Source organism: Brienomyrus brachyistius, unplaced genomic scaffold, assembly GCF_023856365.1.
Source record: "Brienomyrus brachyistius isolate T26 unplaced genomic scaffold, BBRACH_0.4 scaffold64, whole genome shotgun sequence".
NCBI classification, from domain to species: Eukaryota; Metazoa; Chordata; class Actinopteri; order Osteoglossiformes; family Mormyridae; genus Brienomyrus; species Brienomyrus brachyistius.
The window spans coordinates 988,403-1,007,615 of NW_026042339.1; the positions used below are offsets into that span (position 1 = coordinate 988,403).

Below are 19,213 nucleotides of genomic sequence, written 5' to 3' on the forward strand. Positions count from 1 at the left end.
TGTGGCATGCTAAGGCATATACTGTATCAGTCAGCGAATGAAACGTAGGACTCAAACAAATATATAAACCCCAAGCAGATTTTTAATACTTGTAAATATGTCATTAATGAGTGTGTCTGCTGTACTGTCAGCCCATTGGATATCCCTTCCCATTCTCCGTCTCGACTCCATTCAAGCAAACATGACTCTGAAGCTACTCCGAAGTCCTGTCTGCACATGGAACATTACAACGCATCCTGCTCCGCCCACTCCTGGCAAACGTCACTCTCAGCCACACCGTAGTGACGCTGTAGTCTTGGGAAATGTCCTTTCCTGCCCTACGGACCATGCCAGCTCGACCACATGCCACAGTTACTGCCGGCCGCCCCTATGTGTGTGGTGGCCAGGGGCCCCAGAAGATTGGACTGGCTGGCATCTCCCGCTCAGTCCTGGGTGATGCCCGAGTTGGGTTCACCGACTCTCCACATGATGTAAATTGTAGGTTATGACACGTCTGTCTTGGCATCAGGGGAAATTTGACAAATGGCTTTCTTGAATGCGGATTAGAGCAGAGACAGGGTACGGAAGCCAGGCACAGATGATCCCACACTCAAGGTGGCCGTGCTACTTCAAACGCCATCTGGAGAAAACGAGATCGCACAAGTCAGTAAAAACAATCTATTGTATCCTTAAAATGATGCCACAAACTTCTGTGTTCTCTGTCATGCCACAACCCGAGAGGGCAAATGATTTTGACGCAGCAGACGCACGTAAAAGCATATTGTGGCTTGTGCGAGAGTCATTGTAACGAAGGAGACGAAAGCTCTTCTAAAATGAAAGTTGCTCTCTTTATTAACAGCTACTATTGCTTTAATACCGGCAGCAGCACAAACAGGGAATGTGACAATTTACATTACACATGCATTCCATGGCAAACATTACACGGTTATGACATTTACTATTAACAGAAATACATGAATACATATCCAAATGTACGCTATTTAAAGGTGCCTGCTGTGTGGTCCAAAGCCTGCTCATATATCATGCTGACCAATCTTGTGGCGTCACAGCTTTATGTCAGCCAATCGTGGACAGCGGGTGGGTTCAGAACCTATGAAAACGCTCACCTCGGGGGGCCCTGCACATGGGGGGCGTCAGAATCGATTCCGTCTGATGTATATGGCCAGTGTGATAAAACATGCTGCTTTCGCCTCTATGGGGGCTCCGTTTCCGGAAGGTCACTATCCTTCTGTCCCTACTCTATTTCGTTTACTCAGGGAGTAAACATTGGTGACAGGAAACACTGCAAAACATAGAGAAGCCAGAGAAAAATACATGAAGGGTTGAGAGCGAAAGTAACCTTCCACCTTGTTATTAGTGGGTGCCTCCAGATCCATACTGACTCCTGGTGGTCAGACACAGAATAATCCTCCAGGCTTCTCAAAGGCGTGCTGGTCGTCCTTCTTCTCCCTCATGATAAGACGATGAGCTCTAGTTTGGCCTGATTTGTGAAATTCTGTAAGTTGGCCATTTGTGACTTCATTTTATGCAGCAATGAGGAGCTGAAAAGCTGCTAAAACTGGCAGAATTCTTTGAGCCAGTCTCTCGGGATGCCTGAGAGGAATGTTTTGATGAACAGGCAGTCAGTAGGAATCAGCTGTCCTCCAGAGAGCTTCGTGTGCTTGCTGGTTTTCATTCATGTCTGGTCCCCAGCTCCGACTGGCATAACAGATCCCATTACTACTTCCTTTCTGAACTTTCTCTTTAGTAATCTCTCTACTAATATGCAATATCACAAAATTGCAAGATCTTTATAATGCATAGTCTGTCCAGAGTAAGGGGTTGTTTCCTCTACTGAAAGCAGCATTCTGTCTTAATAAGACCAGCACTTTTTTCTGCTTTTATTAAAATAATTAGCTTTCAGGTTCTCCGTCTGGTGAATGGATGAGAGACAACTACTGTGAACAGACTGATGCAACTGGCATGTAAGAGGGCAAAGGCAAATGAACATCCATGCAGAGGAGTGAAAGTTCGATAGGATACTGACACAAAGAGGAGTAAAGGCTGGATAGGATACTGACACATAGAGGAGTAAAGGCTGGATAGGATACTGACACAGAGAGGAGTAAAGGCTCGATAGGATACTGACACAGAGAGGAGTAAAGGCTCGATAGGATACTGACACAGAGAGAAGGAAAGGCTGGATAGGATACTGACACATAGAGAAGGAAAGGCTGGATAGGATACTGACACAGAGAGGAGTAAAGGCTGGATAGGATACTGACACATAGAGGAGTAAAGGCTGGATAGGATACTGACACAGAGAGGAGTAAAGGCTGGATAGGATACTGACACAGAGAGGAGTAAAGGCTGGATAGGATACTGACACAGAGAGGAGTAAAGGCTCGATAGGATACTGACACAGAGAGGAGTAAAGGCTCGATAGGATACTGACACAGAGAGGAGTAAAGGCTGGATAGGATACTGACACAGAGAGGAGTAAAGGCTCGAGAGGATACTGACACAGAGAGGAGTAAAGGCTGGATAGGATACTGACACAGAGAGGAGTAAAGGCTTGAGAGGATACTGACACAGAGAGGAGTAAAGGCTCGAGAGGATACTGACACAGAGAGGAGTAAAGGCTGGATAGGATACTGACGCAGAGAGAAGGAAAGGCTGGATAGGATACTGACACAGAGAGGAGTAAAGGCTCGATAGGATACTGACGCAGAGCGGAAATTCAAAAATATTGTTACCTTACATCACCCTAAAAGAAGGTATCCAAACAAGTCAGAAAAACTCCAAATGCTAAACCGACTGTATATACACTGTGCATTATAATATTGTTATAGGAAGTTTACAAATTGCCGCCATTGTTTCCCATCAGACCTTTCGCATAGGTTTTATCCATAATGTAAGACATTCCAAAATATCATAAGAAGGAGATGATACATGACGAGTGAACAACACAATCAGACAATTCATTTCCCTTTACAAGGGTCTCTTTCATCATTGCCACCGTGTCAGAATAAATGAGCTGGCTTCTAAACTTAGACTTCCTGCAGGGTGACTGCTTGCGGGATCGCTTTCTTGCACACATCTGTACCTTCCTCTGAACTTTAATCATTTTACATTCGCATTAGTAGCTCACACTGTTGTCCAGAGCGAAGCGGATCATCACACACGCTTTACGCCGCTTGATATGTCTGTCGACATACAGTATAAAAGGCCTCATGTCTGCCCATTGCTGACCTCCCCTTCTGCCTCAGACGCCTCCACGTAGACAGCAGCCCTGGTCCTTCACGCAAGACTAAACGTGGCTCAGGCTCAGAGCCTTTCTCATACAGGAAAGATTAATAATGCTGACAAATGATCAGTGAGGTCAGCACTGAAATGGCTCTCATGACTAACAGCTTACTTTCACGTTAATGTTACTAAGTGAATGCAGTGCGACATGCCATTCGTTCAAGCTGTTCGGCTCAGTTGGACGTTGCCTTTGCTGCAAATGGCAGCAATCTACAGATTTTATTACTCGTCACCGTGCTGTTATACCAGTCTGCTCTACCTGCTCCTCCTTCTGCTCATTCGGCCGTATTACCTTCTCTCCTTCCATGCCACTGTTTTTTATTAAGAGTCATGAAGCATTCAGAATTCATTTAGCACATTTATTATGCTATTCTGGTTAGACTAACACCACTCTATTGGGTGTATTACCTCATGAGCACCTCATACTAGCATTTGCGCTTCTGGAAAGATGCAAAGCAGCATTTTGTTGTATTTGCAGTGACAATAAAGTTGAATCTCAATTTCAATCTCTTCCCGTGAATCTGTGTACCTCAGTGTCGGCTACGGACATTTCTGCTCGTCACACACACTGAACTTTAACAAAGTAATTTATCGTGGATGTTTCTCTCCCAAGTTCTCTTCACTTAATCTGCATGAAAGTCGATTCATTCTGTTTCAAAGCAATTTGACTGCAAGGTGAAATAGAGAGAATATAAAATGGCCATGAATCAAGCTGGCAGCGCGAACATGTTATAAAACAGTTCATGAGAAACACTTCTGTTGTTAAACAGACGTTGCTCTGCCCGTATACAATGACTGAATTTAAAATCTCAGTGAAATTACATTAGCATGCAGTGATGCTTAAAGCGGGATTATAGACACCCTGGGGATTGTGCTGAGCGCTGCCCATCCTGCTGCCTATTAAAAAGTAATTATTCTGCCTTATATTTCAATGGAAACCAGCACAATGCAGGCAGATCCTGCTCCAGCGCAGCTTCCTGTTTGTCTCCAGCTCTGCTGACTCCACCTCCCGGCTTCTGCCATAAAGACCCATTCAGTTCCCGCCTTCTCTGGGCCCTTACCAGCGATTTCCAGAGGATAACACAGGCTTCCTGTCTTAAGCAGATGGAAAAAGTGAACTGACAGTGTATCGTTCTGCCGAGAGCTGTTAAAGCGCAGCATGGTCAGTCTATAATTAGGGCTACATTTGACATTTGTAGATTGGATGAAAAAAAGTTACTATTTTACCCCCAACATGCATATTCATTCAGCCCTAAAATTTTCTGTTGCTATTTGCTAATCTTAAAAGATCGGAATTTTTGGAGATTAATTAAAAAAAAACGGAGAAGCTGGCTGCTATATTTGTCGACTGTGTTATGGGCAAAATCGGGCAGTTTCAAGCATTCAAAGCTATATTAAAAGTTACAGCAGCGGTGAATAGCTCAGCCGCTGTGCCTCGATTCTGGAGATTATTGGTTGGAGCCCAGCCCTGTCAGGATGGTCACGTATCCATGGGCCCTCGAGAGGAGTCCTTAACCCCCACCTAAACCCCCAGCTTCCTGGTGCTGCCGGGTGCCTGCCCTTCGCTGTTACTCCACCTATATTTTCATGGAGAGCAAGATGAAGTAAAAAAAAAATTTTCTTTGGGGATCAATAAAGTATCACTATTCTATTCTACTGAAACATTGAACATTTCTGATTAGTGATGTGTCTGTTTATCCACAGGAATGATTTTAATTATGAAGTAATTAGAAGAAAAAAAAACTTACAGTGATTATCTTTCTCTCGTTTCAGTGATAGCATTCAGTGGTCTTCGCATTTCGTCAGTTAAACCTGTGATTCGCACGTCGACCTGAAGTATGTTTTTCGGGCTAATGTGTTACTATTCCTAAAACTTTTCAACTACAGATTCATTGTTCAGGAGGCAATAATATATTTGTTTTATATTGAAACCCACCAGTAACGTAGTTGATGGTGCGGAAACGTAATTGACACTAGATGACGGAGCATCAAAAACCAGAAAAGTTTTTTTTTAATAATATTTGATAATTTATTCACGGTAATTGGTCAATTTATTTCACAAAACAAGGATATTTCACTTCATTGTTGCAGTGCTGTTGGCTTTGAAAGGATATGATTCTATGGTTTGTTAAGACAGGAATGAATTACGTCGAAGCAGCACCTGGGCGGGAACAAAGAGATGGACTACAGTACTACATTTTTAACCAATAATAGTTATAATTGTTACCTTTTGCAAAGCTGGAACCAGCACTAATGCCCATTTCTCTATAGATCAGCACATTCAGCTGTTCTTCAGTAACATCATGCCCCCCCCCCCATTTTGTTAGAGGATGTAATTTCTGCTTGAAAGCATGGGTGGGGGGGGGGGCTAAAGGTCAGGTCAGCTAGTGACACTTTATAAATACGTGGTATGTTTACCTGGTAATGACATGGATACTTAGCACTAATGAAGGTGCCATGTGACACATGGTATTAATATTCATGAGGCTGTTAGACAGCTGATTGGTTGGACAATGAATAAGGAAAACAAGCTCCCAGGATGCGGCGATTCTCTTGCAGAGAACAGATTGTTGGTCTCCCCTCCCCCGCAAACACCTTCGACGTCCCCCCCCACTCCACAGCCCCCCACCACTCCCAGCATGCATCTTTGTTAATGAGGGTATCAGCTGGCCTTTGTGTCCCCAGTTTCACAGGTTGACAGGCTTATCTTTGCCTTTAACCCGGCTCACACGCCCCTGCTGCAGCCGGTGTCAGACCCCTGCGGCGACCATCTGCCCGCGAGCCCTCACACGCGCCTGTGTGTTTTAAGATAGATGAACCTGAACTGAATTATACATGTGGCTACATTTATGTCGTGATTCTCAACAGTTACCACATTATTATATGAAATACATAAGTGGCTGTATTTTAAGTTCATGTAACATCCGGCTATACTACAACATCATCATCCTTTCTGCATTCCTACAGAATTTCCTAAAGACTATGTGAGATTATTCTTCTGAGTTGCACATTAATTTTAATTACTAGAGGGATCTGGCAGTCACAAAATCAGACTTCATCATATGCGTTTGTTATGGTAAACAGCTCAGGAGTGATAGTGGTAATAACGGATTGGTCCATTAAACCAAAATAAAGACTGTGAGCCTTAATCAGGCTGCGAGTTTAATTTAAAAATGAAATATATTTTCATAGCTCGCCACATTTCTTGCAAGCAACATCTCTTGAAATCTGGACAGCAAAATTCAAAGGAACAGTACAAACGTGACACTGCTTGAACACGCCCCTTTACAGGGATTGGCTGAATCTGTTGGACCTCCACAGCTTATTGGTTGGCCCCATTTGAATGAAGGGGCTGGGGAAGTAAAGCTGTATGTGAGTTAGGACCTTTGAAGAGGGCAAGGGGGTCTTGAGCAGATGGCCCCGGACCTCTCCTGTGTGTGGGGTTGTGCTCCATAGTAGAACGGACCCGCACACCAAAAACCCAATTTTCCATGGTGCCAAGAAAATGTGCATCACTCCATTCCATTTTCCCGATAATTAAACGAGAGGAAACAAACATCCGCGCAGTATACAGGCACGACGCCTAATGTTAGGCGCTCCCTGGTCGCCGTGGAAACGTCGCTCTTGTCTCTCTCTCTGTGAGTGGCATTGACATAATCAGGATGCAAATTCACACTCTGTCTGACACAATGTTCCTGAGAGTAATACCAGTGAAAAGGCTCATCAAATGTCTGGGTAACTGGCGTCCCGTGCTGGATAGGATACACTCTGGGTCTCCGATGACCCCGAGCAGGACATGCAGTTAGAAGATGGATGGATCTGTGAGGGCAGGAGCTGTGGAAGTATCTGGGTTGTTCCATACACTCAATCTATCCTCTGCTACATCCTTTAAAAAAGTGGACTATTTATGTTTCTCTGATTTGGGCATTTAATTTGTACACCTCTTCTTTAATTTGTAAATCTTTTAACAAAAAGTAAACTGACCAAAATTGAGTGACTGGGTAGATGAAATAATTATATTATTGGTAATAATCGAATTCGTGTGGCACGCGTATCAGTTCATTTTTGTGGCAGTGAAATCACATGCACCCCCGGTCCACATGCTTTTCCATCCCGTGCCTCTAGCGCCCTCTGCAGACATATAGTGGAACTGGATTCAGACATAGGGCTGTGGGTAGTGTTCGTACCCCAGCCGTCCGGAGCCACTTCTTATTTTTGCTGGACTGTCTGTTTCAGCAACGCATCCTTCTCTGCCGGCTCTGTGTAATTTCAACAGTACGAACTTCCTTTAGAGTCCTTGCGTTTTTCACTCCGTCTCAGCGGAAGTTGCCTGAAGTTGGGGGCGGGGGTGCAATATGGGATGAGAGAAAGTGCGGAGGAGCTCGGGGTGGGGGGGAGCCGCAGACGCAGATCCAGGACCGCGTCGTGCGCTTCACGCTGGCCCGGAGGAAGCGGAGCCCGGTCGGCTGGCTGATCGCCTTTGAAAGATGCATACAAGCGTCGGCACATGGATCTCGGATCACGGACGCAAGCTGGATATTCTAAATACAATCACCCTGGATCATGCATGTCCAAGCTTTCGGAAAACAGCGGATATAAAGCTTGCGCTCACAGCCCTTTTTGTGGTTTAATAGCCTGCGTCCATTTCCGAGCGTAAGTCCGGCGGCTTTTGTGACTCTCTACCCCGGCTCCGTAAATCATGTCCCCCGGTGCAGACTGTGTGTTAAGGCTCTACCAGCAACAACTAAAAGGGGATCCGGACGCTATAAGTAAATGTTATTTATAGTTTTAATAAAATAAAGCTTGATTAAGCTTTAGATACGCGTGTTTTGGGATGAGGTGGAATACAGCACGGGTTAAGAAAAACTTCCTTTGGATACGTTTTGAATGACTGCTAAAGAAAACTGTAGAGAAAAGGGAGAAAATTAAAAGGGGGGAAAAAATCTGTTTTTTGGATCATGGCTGTAGAGTGCATGGGGCGGACTGTGGTTTTATTGCCATTCCTGGCACTGGGGGCTGCCTTCTCAGGTGTTTTTAATGGGACAGACAAAGATGTTTTTAATGATGATTTTGAGCAGTTCAGGCTCAAAACGATTGGTGTCACAGAACAGTGGAAGCTCGTGGCAGACGACCTCCACCCCAGCTTGTTCTTTGACCGGGCGGATGTACAGTTACTCCGGCAGCGCTCCACCACCACCCACAACCACATTTTTAGAGTGATTCGCTCAGCGGTCATCACCATGCTGTCTAACCCTGCCCTGTATCTGCCCCCGGTTAAGCACAAGGAGTTCACCAGCAAGTGGAACGAGATCTACGGGAACAATCTGGCTCCACTGGCTCTGTACTGCCTGCTCTGCCCAGAGGATGGCGCCGCCCAGCAGTTCCTGCTCAAGTTCATGGACAGGATGGCCGAGTACCCAGACTGGAGTGTGACAAGCGCTCCGAATGATGAGGTTCCGGTGGCACACTCCCTCACGGGCTTTGCCACAGCCTATGACTTCATATACTCCACCTTGGACAGGCAGCAACGGGACCGATACTTGAAGAAGATCCGTAGTGTGACTGAAGAGCTCTATGAACTGTCCAAGTATAGGGGCTGGGGGAAGCAGTTCCTACAGAATCATCAGACCACTAATATTTTAGCCGTACTGATTGGCTCTATTGTGGCTGGCGAGCACAACGATCCAGAGACCATGATCTGGAAGCAGGTCTGTGTGAATTACATGGAGAAGACCATGTTCCTTCTGAACCATGTTGTGGATGGGTCCCTGGATGAAGGTGTGGCCTATGGAAGCTACACTGCTAAGTCCATCACACAGTATGTGTTTCTGGCCCAGCGCCACTTCAACATCGACAACACTCAGAACAATTGGCTCCGTGCACACTACTGGTTCTACTATGCCACCCTTCTGCCAGGCTTTCAGAGGACGGTGGGCATTGCGGATTCTAACTACAACTGGTTCTATGGGCCAGAGAGCCAGCTGGTTTTCTTGGATGCCTTTGTCTTGCGCAACGGCACTGGGAACTGGCTTGCCCAACAGATCAGAAAACATCGGCCTAAAGATGGACCCATGGGTCAGTCATCTGCTCAGCGCTGGACTACGCTGCACACGGAGTATATCTGGTATGATGCTTGCCTAACCCCGAGAGCGCCCCCTGGTTCTGGAAAAGCCGCAATGCACATTTTCTCCAACTGGGGTGTGGTGACATATGGTGCCGGCATGCCTGACCTGCAGGGCAACACGTTTGTCTCCTTCAAATCTGGGAGGCTAGGTGGCAGGGCGGTGTATGACATTGTCCATGCCAAGCCCTATTCCTGGGTTGAGGGTTGGAATAGCTTCAACCCTGGGCATGAGCACCCAGACCAAAACTCCTTTACTTTTGCCCCAAACGGCCAAGTATTTGTATCCGAGGCTCTGTATGGACCCAAATACAGTTACCTGAACAATGTGCTCGTTTTCGCACCCTCCCCGACAAGCCAATGTAACGAACCTTGGGAGGGGCAGCTGGGTGAGTGTGCCAAGTGGCTCCGCTGGGCAGATGGCGAAGTAGGTGACATGGCTGGCGAGGTCATAGCTGCCTCCGCGCACCAGGATGCCATGTTTGTGAGTGGGGAGGCGGCGTCAGCATATTCCTCGGCTATGAAGCTCAAAAGTGTGTACCGGGCCCTCGTTCTGCTCAACTCGCAGACCTTACTGGTGGTGGACCATGTGGAGAAGTCGGAAGACTCTCCTCTGAATATGCTAAGTGCCTTTTTTCACAACCTGGACATAGATTTCAAGTACGTCCCTCATAGATTCAATGACAAGTTCAACGGGGCCCTGATGGATGTGTGGGACGCTCATTATAGAATGTTTTGGTTGGACAGTCAGGGCGCCAGTCCAGCCGGAAGGATACAGGAAGCCGAGCAGGCGGCGGAATTTAAGAAACGATGGACGCAGTTTGTAAATGTGACGTTCCCCATGAGCCGTGCAGTTACTAGGGTTGCGTACGTGATGTATGGTCCGTACGTCAAAGTTACGAACTGCAGGTTTATAGACGACAGCAAAAATGGCTTGACACTGTCTCTGACAGTTAACGACACAGAGAATATAGTATCCATCGTAACAAACTATAAAGATTTAAGTGCCAGGTTGAACTACTTAGGTTTTGGGGGTTATGCAAAGGCAGAGGATGGAAAGCGTGTCATCCGTTTTGGTGTGGGAACTCAGCTCGTAGCTAAACAGAGCCGAGTGGATCATGCAGTGTTTAGCTTTGGCTTTATAGTTACTGTAGTTGTGGGAGTGACACTGTGTATTGCCATCGGGTTTTTGGCTTTGCAGAGAAAGTTTTATATCTGTTTCAGCAAGCTGATGCGATACACCCTGCTATCAGTGCTCCTGCTGTGGGTTATCGAGCTTCTCTTTGTTTCTAATACTTGCGATCAGCTCCTCTGCAGTGTCAGATGGAAGGGTGTCTCTGGATCAGACCCACCGGGGAGACTCGCAGACCAGCAGCCGCTTCTTCTCCCCACTGTCGTCATAACAACACTGCCGGGCTCTGGGGCAGAAATCCTTAAGTACCTTTTTTACAACAGCTCCGACTTCTTCTACATCAGCATCCCCACGGAGCACGTCGACATCCCAGAGAGCGAGTTCGAATTTGACTCCCTGGTGGACGCCTGTGAGTGGTCGGGGTCTGATGCTCAGGATGGACAGTTTAAGGTTCTCCAGGGCTGGTTCCACTCGCTGGTCCACAGCACCAAGCTGCATCTTCAGAACATCCAGCTGCATGAGGCGAGCGGCCGGTTTGCGCAGGCAAGTGGGTTCTCAAAAGACAGGAGGATGAGAGTGAGCAGGAAGGACTCGCCCGCAGGATTCAGGGCTCTGGAGAAGGATGCAGAATACATTCGGGAGCTGTGGCGGCACGTGGGCCGTTATCCGAGCGCCCGCGCAGTCCTCAACCTGAAGAGTGGAAGCTGGTCCCTGAAGTTGCCCTTCGTCCATGAGGTGATTGGGCCATCACTGCGGGTTGTATACGTGGTGAGGGACCCACGAGCCTGGATTTATCTCATGCTCTATAACAGCAAGCCCAGCCTGTACACACTCAAGAACATCCCGCAGCACCTTAGCCTTGTCTTTCACGAGGATCGTGGCGGGGAGAGGTGCACGGGCTTTGCCCCGGAGTTCCGGCTTCTGCGGGAGCTCGTCTCCCGCGCGGAGAGCAACCCTGTCCTGCTTCTGGCTCACCTATGGCTGGCCCACACCGCCGCCACGCTCAGGGTTGTCGGCAGCCTGCCCGCCAACGCTCATCTGCAGGTCAGGTTCGAGGACGTCGTGCAGTTCCCCGAGGAGACGGCGGGCAGGATACACACTTTCCTGGAGGTGCCCGTCGCTCCGGCAGCCTTAAACCAGCTCATGTTCACCACCTCCACCAATCTGTTCAGCCTGATGTATGAGGGAGATGTGTCTCCAGGCAGCATCGGCATGTGGAGGCAGAAGATGCCTCGCGATGACATCCGGCGTATAGACAGTATATGCTGGGTGGTGATGAAGCGTTTGGGATATGCGCGGTTCACAGATTAATGCTGCAGGTCAGCAGAGCTTCACTCACTCTTTTGCACTAACAGGGGGATCCTGTTGAATTTGTACTCAAGTGTAACCGTGGAGTCATAGGGCACTGAATCAGAAGCTTAGGATGGTAGTTGGTTTTGTTCTTTGTGCGCTTTGTGGCTTGCGCAGATTAAGAAATGTTTTATATTAAAATGTCAAACAATCTTTACGTAATATCTTCCTGGCCACAATGCCGCCTAAACATCCATTTCAGTGTGATGTCTAGGAGTTAGGAGTCCTACACATGTTGTCAATATACATTCCAGCTGTGTTTTTTGGATCTTCTGTACGCCCCTGGAAAGTAATCATCAAAGTAAAGGTGTATTTTCTTATAGTCTCTGCTTATTCGTATTTGTTTTTATACCATATATTTTTGGGAAAAGGTATATGTGGTGAAACAAAAAATATTGAAATGTTTACTGAAGCTTGAATCTTTTAAGTCCGGCTGTGTTTCTTTTGCCTTGTTGTTTATTTGGTTTCTTTGGTTCTGATCTGTGTTTCGGGTCTCGGTGGTTACGCCTGCAGTGTGGCTTTCCTGCCCACCCCCATGCCACACAGAACCAGAGGTGCTTTTACTTGCCTGCTCCGCCGAGTCCGTCCCGGGATCGGAAGTGTAATTGCTGATTTCACACTGTTTACGTCTGGTAGCTTGACAGTGATGAGGTACAGATGTAGCCGCTTGAATTTTCCCCTCCCAGCCGGCTGCCTGTCGGCTGCCAGCCAACTGCCAGCCGGCTGCCTGCCGGTTGCCTGCCAAAAGCCAGGCAAAGGGACTGACCCCCGTCCTTCTGGGGGTGTGCCTAAATTCTCATCTAAACCCGCCCATTTATTCACTTTCAGGGTGTTACCATGAGATAGCGCTTTCTTTACAAAAACACATTTTAGTTGTGGTCACAAGTTTACATACAACAGGTATCAACCAGAATCTTTTGGTAGCCATTAGTAAGCCTCTGGCATAATTCTGGCTGAATTTTTGACCACTCTTCTTTGCAGAATTTCTAGTTCATTTAAACTAGTTGGGTTCCAGGCACAGACCTGGCTTTTCAGCATAACCCACAACTGTTTAGAAGCTTGACATCCTGATCAGGAGTGACAATTTATGTAAAAACATAAAAACATAAGAAATTTATAAACGAGGCCATTCAGCCCATCAAGCTCATTTGAGGAGAACTGTAATAGCTCAGCAACTAATAGCTAACTAATTTGTTGTTTTAATATTCATTTATTGTATTGTATTATTCCTGTAATATAATGTGATTGCACATTTTATACTTCAACGTTTAATCTGTTGCATGTTATAAACTGTGAAAAGGCTAGTATTGTGTTTCTTACAGTTTTTTTTCCAATTGCTAAGACAGTACCATAGATTCTACTCTGTCTCTTCACATACATGATCCATCCTTGGCATTGCTCTGGAGAAATATCTTGGCATACAGCATTCATTGTTTGATCTTGTGTCAATTAACACAATTTGTTTATTTTATGTGTTTTTTACAATCTATTTTAGAAAGGATCTTGATAGTAATTTAGTAAAATGATATATTTTGGTTTTGACTATTTTACTAGCAGTTTTAGGGTCAGTATGTACTTATGTGCAAAATGGCCTCTGATAAATTAATTGAAGAATAAATTTTGAAGAATTTAGTTATTGATTGCATTTTGTATGAAAGCAAAGCAAAATGCTTAACAGTTTAGCCCACATAAGCTAATGTTGTGGTGACTCTATGAAAAGTTTTGAGAAAGCAACTTCAGTATTGCAGTATCTGTCTTAGCAATTGAAAAAACCTGTAAAATTCACACTGCCTTTGCAAACTGATTGGTGTGAGGAGCAGTGACAGACATTCCAGACTGATGGGCCATTGACAGTATGCAAAGGTGTGGTGACTCCAATCACTTCAGAGTTGTAACACTTTATACTCAAACCTCATACAATTCTTTGAATGTCTCATTCACCTTTGTGTAGCCAGCCCCTATGTCTATAAGCTTCAGAGCTCAAAAGTCTTGGCTAGAAATGTTTATAATGTGATTTTTTTTTTTTACAATTTCTCAGCACCACTGAAAATAGGTTTTTGAAAAGTTTGTTTAACTAGAACCAAGGCTGCACAAATTTGCACGGGCCTTCAGCCCATTGTCCTCCTGCCTCTGTTGTGCAAACACACTGTTGAACCCTGGCACATTTGCATTTACTCAGACTGCTAGCTCAACAGGTGAGTAGTGTGTTTGCACAACAAAGGCAGGAGGACAATTGAGTTGAAGGCCCGTGCAAATCAGTGCTGGCTTAGTAGTTCACATTCACATGTCATTGTGACTGCCCTGACCCCCCTCTGTGAATGTGCCGCCAAGTCACTTCTGCTTTCATAATCCCCCTGGTGGATGGATAAATCATTGCAAGTACTTTACACACAGAGAGGTAAGGGGCGGATCATGCCGGCCTACTTGTTCATTACATCATAGTGGGGGATCTCATTACAGTCAAGGTCCCACCCAGAACCCAGCAGGGGCCAGCCAAGGACCAGCCAAGGTCCCATCATGGAAACTGGGGAAAATTCAAGCGGCTACATCCGTATGTGTATCTTTCATGTTTTTGTAAATTTTACCCTAATCTGCTTTTCTGATCTTTTCATTTTGATCAAATCCCTTTTTAGGTACTAAATAAATTGTGCGTTTTCCCCCTTCATTAAACTGTAAGACGCATGGTAAAATCTCATATATACTGTGTGGGATCTTCGATATGAATGGTGCCCCAGGAGATTTAAGATAATGGAGATACTCTTCAAAAGTTCATTAGCAGGTAATTTGAGGCTTGAGAGATTCCTGCGAAGCTTCTTTATATCTGAGCCGGTCCTCTCTAACTCTAACTGTAGTTAGTTTAGTTCTGTATTGCAGTCAGAGCCTTTGTGGATGTGGCTGTATCTGCCTTTGTGTTTTCTGTATAACCTTCCAGTCATGTGAGGCTGTCCAGTGCACAGTGAGCTCTGCACCAACTCCCCCCACGCTGTCCCACCCCTTGTGTTACCTCCCCGCCCCCAACATGTGCTGTTTCTTCACTGTAAACGTAACCAAATCCGGGGGACATATTTTCACGTCTGCCTCGCTCATGGCCGGAGCCGCCGAGAGGTCGCAAGGGGATGGACACCCTGGGAGCTGAGACCTCAGCGTTCTGGAATGTTCTTCTGCTCCTTGTTTCCGATAGTCGGGGCCCATCTTGGGTGTTCCATCGAGAGACGTTCATCGAGGTGCCCCTTCAATGGAGCCGATGTCACTTTTCTCCCAGGTGGTCAGGCTCCTGTGCCGTGGAGCTAAAGTCCTGCATTCTCTCTCTCTCTCTCTCTCTCTCTCTCCCTCCCTCCTTCTTTTTAAACATGGGGAAATCTGATGTTGTGAGTGAAAGACAATAAAATAATGTATACATTTACTGAGATTTCGTTGACCATGGAAGTATTTTATTTGTATGCACCTTTAGACATTAGTGTTCTGCTTAAAGATACTGAACATATTTTTGACCATCTAATTTTTGCTTGATGGAAAAAATTGTGTGGAACATGTGACCTCGTCAAGGAAGCAAGTTTACGTTTCGCTGGAATTTGGTGGAATTTAAATGTCTGTTTCCTGGTGCAATAGAGCCTCCTTAGAGGCTGTTTTATGGGTTAGCATCTGTGGGCCTGTTGGTCGGTTAGGGGTCATGCCTGGGGGGTGGGGCTGTGGGAAGGGAGACAGACCCCCCCCCCCCCCCCCTGCTGTGGTCTCCAAGGCCTGTCTGGGAAATCGTGCATTTTAACCATACAATATTACAAAAATATGTAATTACACTCCTTTTACATGTTTTTACTTTGCCCATCTCCCTTGTATTCATTGTTCTACACACCATGTGGCCTTCAATGTGGACTAATTGATTGATTTTCTTGTGGAACCATCTGGTTTGTTAGGTCTAAGTAAGACGGGGTGTTCTGGAAAAACACTGGAATGTGCCCTTGGCTTTGGGGGTTAAGAACGCCTTAGGTAATATCTCACTGCACTCACACCTGTCAGATGGCGGGGGTGTGCGTGGCGTTCGCCTGGAGGTGGAAGGACACGCCCCCTCGTTAAATTGTCAGAGGGGTGCGTGTGAGCTATCAGATGTGTGACGAGCTTGTGCTCTGTTATCTACTGTTTGGCAGGGGCTGACAGGAAAATGCAGCCCCCCCCCCAGCAGTTGCCTATCAAGGAGCATCAGCTGGATGCAGATGTGGAATGTGAGATGACGGGTCCTGATGTGTTTTACGGTGCAGTGGGAGATGTCGGCAGGCTTTTCGTTTCAGCATTTACCGAGACAAATTTATGCGGGAAGAAACTGCATTTGACAACTGATGTGCTACAATGGATTTTTTTTATCTTGGAAATTGGCAAAAAGTTTTTTTCAAGATCAGTAGGGCAAGTATTAATATAGTCCTTTAATTTAATTAGACATGAAGTTCAACTGATTTAAAATCCATGTGTCCATCATCTTCTAACTGTTTACCCTAGACAGGGTCACGGTGGTGGGGGGGCTGGATGGAGGCTATTGCAGGCAGCACAGGGCATGAGGGTTGAGGTACAGGCTGGATAGGGTGTCCGTCCATTGCAGGTCACATACACACACGCTGAGACACACAATCACTGCGTATCATCGCAGTGAAACGGTTTCACATCAGTGGCACTCGAGTCTCCGTATGCATGGAATCTTGGTGAGCACTTGAGTGAATTTTTTCTGTCTTGACCTGGACTCACGCACTTGTGACTCAGAAAACCTCCCCGAGTCCACAGCCTGTGTCTGCAGCCTGTATACAGCTGTGCCCCCCCCCCCCAATTTCATATATTAAATATTAGCTTCAGTGTTTTTCAACATTATGCAACCACCCACGTAGTTAACTCGTGTCCTTATCATGTCTGGCTGCTGAACCAATTGTCCATATGTTCAGCTGGATACCGGTGCTATAGTATCTAATGTAAATGTAACATATTCAACTTACATAAATGTAAACTTTGATGTACAGTATTTGTTTATTCTTCAATTTATAGGTTTTGAATTCAGATTAAATCAGATTGAATTCAGTCTAGAATTAAACTTGAGTTTTCCGGATGTGGACTTGCCTACCCGGCTCTGGTAACGGGCTTGTCTGGGACTCATCCCCCCTGTTTGGCTCAGTCTTGACTCTGATTCAGTTTGTTAAAGGTACGGTGTTGATGTACTGTGTCCTTTGCAAACATTCTCTAACTTAATTATAGCTATTGTGCTTGCTTATACATCTTACCTAGATGCGGAGATGAACTGTAACGTTAACAATAACTAGCCGTATTTGCGTGCACTAATTGGGCACTGTACAACTTCTTTGTGGTGAGAAAGGCATCACAGTGAGTCTCACTTACTCATGTTTCCGGCCATGAATCTGAAAGGATGGAAGCAGTCGCTGAGGATTGGGGCTCACTTCCGCTCCTCATGTAGAGCAGATTGACTGTAATTTTACTTAGAGCCTCGTGTTTTTTTACTGCTGTGTTCAGTTGATGACATTTCAGTATGTGGTCTGTAGAGGGTTTTGTATGATAGTAGTTTGGGGCTGGTTTGAAACATTTCAACTATATTTGTTTCAATCTAAATAATAATTTTTATTATTGTTGTTAACATCCTTCTACAATAGATGGATATTTTATGCTCTCAGTATTTGAGCATAGCTAATGTGATAACTGGTGCATTTAAATAACACAGCACTGTCTTTTGAAGAGCACTGATTCATTGGCTGATCTGAATTTGGGCCGTGTGCACTCTCCGTGGGGGGGTGGGGGGGGTCAGCGGTCCAGCCTACCGTGCCAACTGAATCATGGCTTCCAGCTGAAATATTTCTGTATGGAAAATCCTGTTTATGGAATTTTCACAGCGTGGCCATAAGCACGGTTTAGTTCCTGTGGACCTTATCAACTGTGCCTCTTACTGGTCCCCTATGTAAGAGCTCACTGCGAATGGATACAGTCCCTGTACATGAAGCAGTAAGTCAGCCTTGTGGTAATGAGGTCATGCACACATTGTGCCAGTTTAATTCCCACCTGAAATGTGGCACATCGGTGTTCAGCAGCCATTCGCTCACTGTGCCGGAGACCTTTTCCATTAACGTGCTGAACATGCATGGCGAGGACGATCCCACGCCTCCTTTGTAGCCGTCCTCCCACATACACCGCCATCACTCGCTGTCGACTGCCATTACTGATGCCTGCAGTACTGACAGCTGCTGTTATTGACGCATGCAATACTGATGACTGACTACTGTCGACTACCCATTACTGGTGCCTGCAGTACTGACAGCTGCTGTTATTGACGCATGCAATACTGATGACTGACAGTACTGTCGACTGCCATTACTGATTCCTGCAGTACTGACAGCTGCTGTTATTGACGCATGCAATACTGATGACTGACAGTACTGTCGACTACCCATTACTGATGCCTGCAGTACTGACAGCTGCTGTTATTGACATCTGCAATACTGATGACTGACAGTACTGTCGACTACCCATTACTGATGCCTGCAGTACTGACAGCTGCTGTTATTGACATCTGCAATACTGATGGCCGCATTACTGTCGACTGCCATTACTGACGCCTGAAGTACAGACAGCTGCCATTACTGACGAGTTTGTGTGGGATTTCAGAATGTGCCGGAAAGTGAATGTGTGGGAAGGACTGATCCACCGTGCCTCCAGTCTCTCAGACAGCTCTCCGTTTATGCAGCTAAATCCCAGCCCTTTTCTCTGCTTTTCAGAAGCGTAAAATGTGTCAGTAAAAGTCCGGTTTAGTAGCTGCTTTGAACGGTGTTGAAAGGCTCAGAGGGGCTGCTGGTTCTGCTGCTGGACACTGGCAGGGTTGCACAGGCTCCTGTACAGACGTCCACCGCCTTCCTGCAGCGCTTTAATCAGCCAGCGGCTGCACACTGTACACTTGTTCTCTGTCTATCTGGACGGTGATCAGTAGAATGAGAGCAGCTCTGCATTCGTGGCTTCCTGGTCTAAAGGTTAATTGTCTGCAGCGGCTGATTTGGACCAGGTGCCTGAAAGAGGAAAATGCTTCTGCCTGCATCTCCACTACAGAAGCTGTCACCTCTCTGAGAGGAGGATGTGACTCTGTTTCACTCCATCATTTCCTCTGAATTGTCTCACAAAACTGGCATCAGTTTTACAGGGTTAAGTTTACAGAGTTAAGTAATAGAAATAAAATTAACGTTTGACGTATAGAATATGCATACCAAGACATTTTCTGCAATTCTATGTTTCCAACTTTGTGGGAACAGCTTGGGAAGAGCCCTTTTCTGCTCCAGCATAACTGTGCCCCA

General features: G+C 46.0%; 1 protein-coding gene across 1 annotated transcript; it reads left to right on the plus strand.

The window, feature by feature from the left end:
* The first annotated feature begins 7,465 nt into the window (after positions 1-7,465).
* Positions 7,466-15,297, plus strand: LOC125725304 (dermatan-sulfate epimerase-like protein). The gene has a single exon (XM_049002138.1). The coding sequence runs from the start codon at positions 8,244-8,246 to the stop codon at positions 11,847-11,849; it is 3,606 nt and encodes a 1,201-aa protein (XP_048858095.1). The 5' UTR covers positions 7,466-8,243; the 3' UTR covers positions 11,850-15,297.
* The last annotated feature ends 3,916 nt before the right edge of the window (positions 15,298-19,213 follow it).

Excerpts from the sequence above, each read along its gene's own strand:
- LOC125725304 (XM_049002138.1), top strand. The coding sequence starts at position 8,244 with ATGGCTGTAGAGTGCATGGGGCGGACTGTGGTTTTATTGCCATTCCTG.